At 38.2% G+C, this 6000-nt stretch overlaps 1 protein-coding gene across 1 annotated transcript in view; it reads left to right on the plus strand.

Annotated features, from left to right (window-relative positions):
* The window catches only part of CUTC (cutC copper transporter), a 38732-nt gene extending 33182 nt beyond the window's left edge, over window positions 1-5550 (plus strand). The window contains exon 8 of the mRNA XM_061162368.1: window positions 2448-5550. Coding sequence (XP_061018351.1) covers window positions 2448-2587 — 140 coding nt within the window. The 3' untranslated portion in view covers window positions 2588-5550. The remainder of the gene's footprint in view (window positions 1-2447) is intronic.
* The last annotated feature ends 450 nt before the right edge of the window (window positions 5551-6000 follow it).

A 6000-nucleotide genomic window follows, 5' to 3' on the forward strand; every position in this document is an offset into this window, starting at 1 on the left:
ATATTAGTTTCTAATTTAAGAATACATTAAAACACCAAGTACATAGTATGTGCCCATTAAATGTTTTTTTCTTCTAGGTTAGCTTTCTAGTATCAATCTTTGATAGTTTAAAAGTTTTTCCCAGGAAGCTAGGCATTGAGTACTGAAACCAATATTTTGTGCCCTCCACTACATGAATATAAATGAAGCGCAAGGTAACCACTTGTGAAAATGAAAGTATTAGTTGCTCAGTCGTGTCCCACTCTTTGCGACCTCATGGACTGTAACCCGCCAGGCTCCTCTGTCCATGGAATTCTATAGGCAAGAATACTGGAGTAGGTTGCCATTCCTCTCTCCAGGGAGTCTTCCCAACTCAGGAATTGAACCCAGGTCTGCATTGCAGGCAGATTCTTTACTGTCTAAACCACCAGGGAAGCCCAAGGTAACCTCTTACGTTGATTTTATTTTCTTCACCTAGTCCTATGTTAAAATACTTACTCATTACTTTATATGTATATGTCCTCTCATCTTTATTACAAATAATTTGTGACTAGGGAACCATGCCTTCATATTTTTATGCATTTCTCATTTAAACCATCAAATTGCATATCTATATTGATTTACTTTCTAGTGGAAGAAAAGCACTGGCTTCCTGACTTTGGTTACTATGCTGCTTATTTTCAATTTGCCCCATCAAGACCCACTTTGTACTCTTTTCTGTAAACTGAGGCCAGCAACATAAAAGAGATTATGTACACTGTGATCTGATAGGATTTATACCAGGATGCAAGGCTAATATAACACTCAAGAATCAATTGGTGTAATATGCCATATTGATAGAATAAAGCACAGAAATCACATGGTCATCTCAATGTGGAAAAAGTATTTGACAATATCTGACACCCTTTCATCTGGAAGTTCACGGTTCACGTATTGCTGAAGCCTGGCTTGGAGAATTTTAAGCATTACTTTACTAGCGTGTGAGATTGTGTGGTAGTTTGATCATTCTTTGGGATTAGAGTGAAAACTGACCTTTTCCAGTCCTGTGGCCACTGCTCAGTTTTCCAAATTTCCTGCTGGCATATTGAGTGCAGCACTTTCACAGCATCATCTTTCAGGATTTGAAATAGCTCATCTGGAATTCCATCACCTCCACTAGCTTTGTTTGTAGTGATGCTTTCTAAGGCCCACTTGACTTCATATTCCAGGATGTCTGGCTCTAGGTGAATGATCACACCGTCATGATTATCTGGGTTGTGAAGATCTTTTCTGTACAGTTCTTCTGTGTATTCTTGCCACCTCTTCTTAATATCTTCTGCTTCTGTTGGAAACAGTGTCAGACTTTATTTTTTTGGGCTCCAAAATCACTACAGATGGTGATTGCAGCCATGAAATTAAAAGACGCTTACTCCTTGGAAGGAAAGTTATGACCAACGTATATAGCATATTAAAAAGCAGAGACATTACTTTGCTTTGCAACAAAGGTCCGTCTAGTCAAGGCTATGGTTTTTCCAGTGGTCATGTATGGATGTGAGAGTTGGACTGTGAAGAAAGCTGAGCGCTAAAGAATTGATGCTTTCGAACTGTGGTGTTGGAGAAGACTCTTGAGAGTCCCTTGGACTACAAGGAGATCTAACTAGTCCATCCTAAAGGAGATCAGTCCTGGGTGTTCATTGGAAGGACTGATGCTGAAGCTGAAACTCCAGTACTTTGGCCACATCATGCGAAGAGTTGATTCATTGTAAAAGACCCTGATGCTGGGAGGGATTGGGGGCAGGAGGAGAAGGGGACGACAGAGGATGAGATGGCTGGATGGCATCACCGACTCAATGGACATGAGTTTGAGTAAACTCTGGGAGTTGGTGATGAACAGGGAGGCCTGGTGTGCTGTGATTCATGGGGTCACAAAGAGTTGGACGCGACTGAGTGACTGAAGTTAACACCCTTTCATAATAAAACATTCAGCAAAACTTGGAATAGAAAGGAACTTCCTCAACCTGATAAAGAGCAACTAAAAAAAACAAAACAAAAAAAAAAGCAGAACATATAGTTAACATCAAACTTAATACTTTCTTCCTAAGATCAGGAACAAGACAGGATGTCCACTCTCACCACTTCTACTCGACATTGTACTGCAGGCCGATAGCCAGGGCAGTTAGGCAAGAAAAAGAAATAAGCATCCAGATTAAAAAGAAAGAAAAAACATCTTCTATATAGTTGCATACAGGTTTCTTAGGAGACAGATAAGGTGGTCTGGTATTCCTATCTCTCTTAAGAATTTTCCACAGCTTGTTGTGATCTGCACAGCCAAAGGTTTTAGTATAGTCATTGAAGCAGTTGTTGTTTTTGGAATTCAGGTCAAGAAGTAACAGTTAGAACTGGACATGGAACAACAGACTGGTTCAAAATTGGGAAAGGAGTACTTCAAGGCTATATTTTGTCACACTGCTTATTTAACTTGTATGCAGAGTATATCATGGGACATGCCGGGCTGAATGACTCACGACCTGGGATCAAGATTGTCGAGAGAAATATCAACCACCTCAGACATGCGAATGATACCACTCTAAGGCATAAAGCAAAGAGGAACTTGATGAGAGCCTCTTGATGAGAGTGAAAGAGGAGAGTGAAAAAATGGGCTTAAAACTCAACATTCAAAAAACTAAGATCATGGCATCCAGTCCCATCACTTCATGGCTAATAGATAAGGCAAAAGTGGAAACTGGGACAGATTTTATTTTATTGGGCTCCAGAATCACTGCAGATGGTGGCTCCAGCCATGAAATTAAAACTCTTGCTCCTTGGAAGAAAAGCCGTGACAAACCTAGACAGCATATTAGAAAGGAGAGATATCATTTTGCCAACAAAGGTCCATATAGTCAAACTGTGGTTTTTCCAGTAGTTGTGTATGAATGTGAGAGTTGGACCATCAAGAAAGCTGAGCACCAAAGAACTGATGCTTTCAAATTGTGGTGCTGAAGAAGACTTTTGAAAGAGTCCCTTGGACAGCAAGGAGATCAAACTAGTCAATCCTAAAGTAAATCAGTCCTGAATATTCATTGGAAGGACTGATGCTGAAGCTGAAACTCCAGTACTTTGGCCACCTGATGCAAAGAGCTGACTCATTGGAAAAGTCCCTAATGCTGGGAAAGATGAGGGCAAGAGGAGAAGGGAGAAACTGAGGATGAGATGGTTTGATAACATCACTGACTCAATGGACATGAATTTGAGCAAACTCTGGGAGACAGTGAAGGACAAGGAAGCCTGCTGTGCTGCAGTCCATGGGATTGCAGTGTCCAGGCATGACTTAGCAACTGAACAACAACATTTACAGGTGACATGATCTTGTATACAGAAAATTCTAGAGAATCCACACAAAAATTTTTTTAAAGTTGAGCAATATACAAAGTCAATTGTATTGTTACACTAACAATAACAATTCTAAAATGAAATCCATTTATGATAGCATCAAAATGATAAAATGCTTAGGAATAAATTTAATCAAAGAAGTGCAAAATTGTATGTTGAAAGCTACAAAGCATTTTTTAAAGGAATGTATAAAGACCTGAGAATAAGGAAATAGATGGAAAGACATGCCATGTTCATAGATTGGAAGATTTAATATTGTTAGCAATATTCTTCATGGGTCTACAGATTGAAGACAAACACTATTGACATCCCAGCTGCCTTTTGGGCAGAAATTAACAAGCTGATCTTAAAATTCATCTGGAAATGCAAGGAACCCAAAATAGCCAAACAATCTTAAAAAGGAACAAGTTTGGAGGATTTATACTTCCAGATTTCAAAACTTAATGCAAAGCTACAATAATTGATACAATGTGTGACTGGCATAAAGATAAATATATAGCTCAATGCAATAGAATTGAGAGTCCAGAAATAAACCCTTTTACTATGGGCAATTTGTTCTTGACAAGGGTGGCAAGATAATTCCCTGGGGAAGAAGTCTTTTTACCAAAGATGCTGGATAACTGGATATATACTTGTAAAAGAGTGAAGTTAGACCTTATATCATGTACAAAAGTTAATGCAGATACCTCATAGACATGAATAAAGGAGCTAAAACAAAATTATTAGAAGAAAACAACAGTAAATCTTTGTGAACTTGGGCTAGGCAAAGCATTGGTACAACAGGAAAAGCACAAGTCACAAAAGAAAAAATAATGCTTCAAAGGGTAACATCAAAACAGTGAAAAGACAACCTATTGAATGGAGAAAATATTTGCAAATCGTGTGTTTGATTAGGGGCTTGTATCCAGAATGTATATTAAACAAAAGACAAACCAGTTTTAAAATGGATGAGGATTTGAGCAGACATTTCTCCAAATAAGGTGGACAATTGACCAACAAGCACATGAAAAATGCTCAAAAATCATTTATCATTAGGGAAGTACAAATCAAAACCCCACTGAACTGCCAACTTCACACCTACTGGAATGACTGTATCCCCCAAAAGACTGACCATATCAAGTGTTGGCAAGGGTGTGAAGCAAGTACAAACTTCAATGCTAGTGGCAGGATTATAAAATGGTGGAGCTGCTTTGTAAAATAGCCTGGGGATTTCTCAAGTGTTAAACATAGAGTTGCTATGGCCCAGCAATTCCATTCTTAGGTTTATATATATATCTACAAGGGAATTGAAAACATGTCCACACGGATATTTGTACATGAATATTCCTAGCAACATGACTCATCTTTCTGAATCAGAGAATAAAATCATTTTGCAACCCCTAGTGAAATAAATCAGCCAAAGACTGTTAATGCTGAAACCATTAGGTAAAAGGTTGATTGGGAGCCGAATATCTAAATAATGTTGAAATATCACCCTGTGGATCATTTGCTAGTCATGAAAGTAGAAACTTGACATTATAATGGTGAAGCTTTCTGGTTGTGACCATTTTAACCCAATCAAAATTAACATTACCAGCAACGGAAGACAGGATTTGAAAGGGGAAGAGGTCAGCCAGTGTGCATATGCTGTGTTAGGAAATTACAGTTTGGCAGTCGCCCAAAGAAGAGCGAAGAGTTGGAACACCTGGAAAGTGGCTTTGACAAAGTATGATGATTAGCTATTGATCAAATGAGTGAATTATTAATGCAAACAGCACCAGATCAATACGGTGACTAACAATCCCAGTTTGCTTGGAACTTTTCTGAGTTTGCCCATAAAAGTCCTGTATCCTAAAAAACTTCCTCAGTCTCTGGCAAACTGGAAAAGTTTGGTCATCTTACCACCTCAGTAAAACTACCTTTGCCTCTTTCCCCCAGTCCTCACCTTCCCTGCCCCAATTCTGGACTTTGTAGGGGAGAAATTGAATAACAAAGGAAACTGATAAAAGGAGTGACATTTCTCTCTCCAGCAATAGCTGGTCCCTGAGCCAAAAAAGGAGAGGGGCTTTAAACCAAGTGTAAATTTCTTTTGTGGGTGGTGAAAATGTTCTAAAATTGATTGTAATGATGGTCGCACAACTCTGAATATGCTAAAAACCACTGAATTGTACATTTAAACACTGAATTATATATAATTTGTATCTTAATAAAGCTGTTTTTAAAAAGTGAATGTGAGAGAGTTTTAAATTAGATTAAATTAGCTTGGGCCTTTTAAACCTGAAAGAGACTGAAAAGCTATAGGAGCTGCCCAAGATGTCAAGGGCAAGAAAAGAGGTGTGATGGTTTAAGACAATGGTGGAAACAAAATACTGTTTCTTGTTTGTTTTGCATTTAGTTTATATCTCTCAGTAAGATGGCTACACTGGTTTATTCCCTGCAACTAAGGGTTGTGACTAAGACACCTGAAGAATATTCATTCCATCTTGTCCTGTTTAGATGCTAAATTTTATCCTTGGAAAAAAGTCACAAAGAGCTGTGTGTTTGAATTGCATTGCTCTAGCTCTCAGAATTTAAAAAAAAAAAAAAAAAAATCAAACCACATTGGCATTATGCCACTGGTTTGTAATGGAAATGTAATAGAAGACACTTGTATAATAAAATATCCCTATCAGT

This window comes from Dama dama, chromosome 15, assembly GCF_033118175.1.
Source record: "Dama dama isolate Ldn47 chromosome 15, ASM3311817v1, whole genome shotgun sequence".
NCBI classification, from domain to species: Eukaryota; Metazoa; Chordata; class Mammalia; order Artiodactyla; family Cervidae; genus Dama; species Dama dama.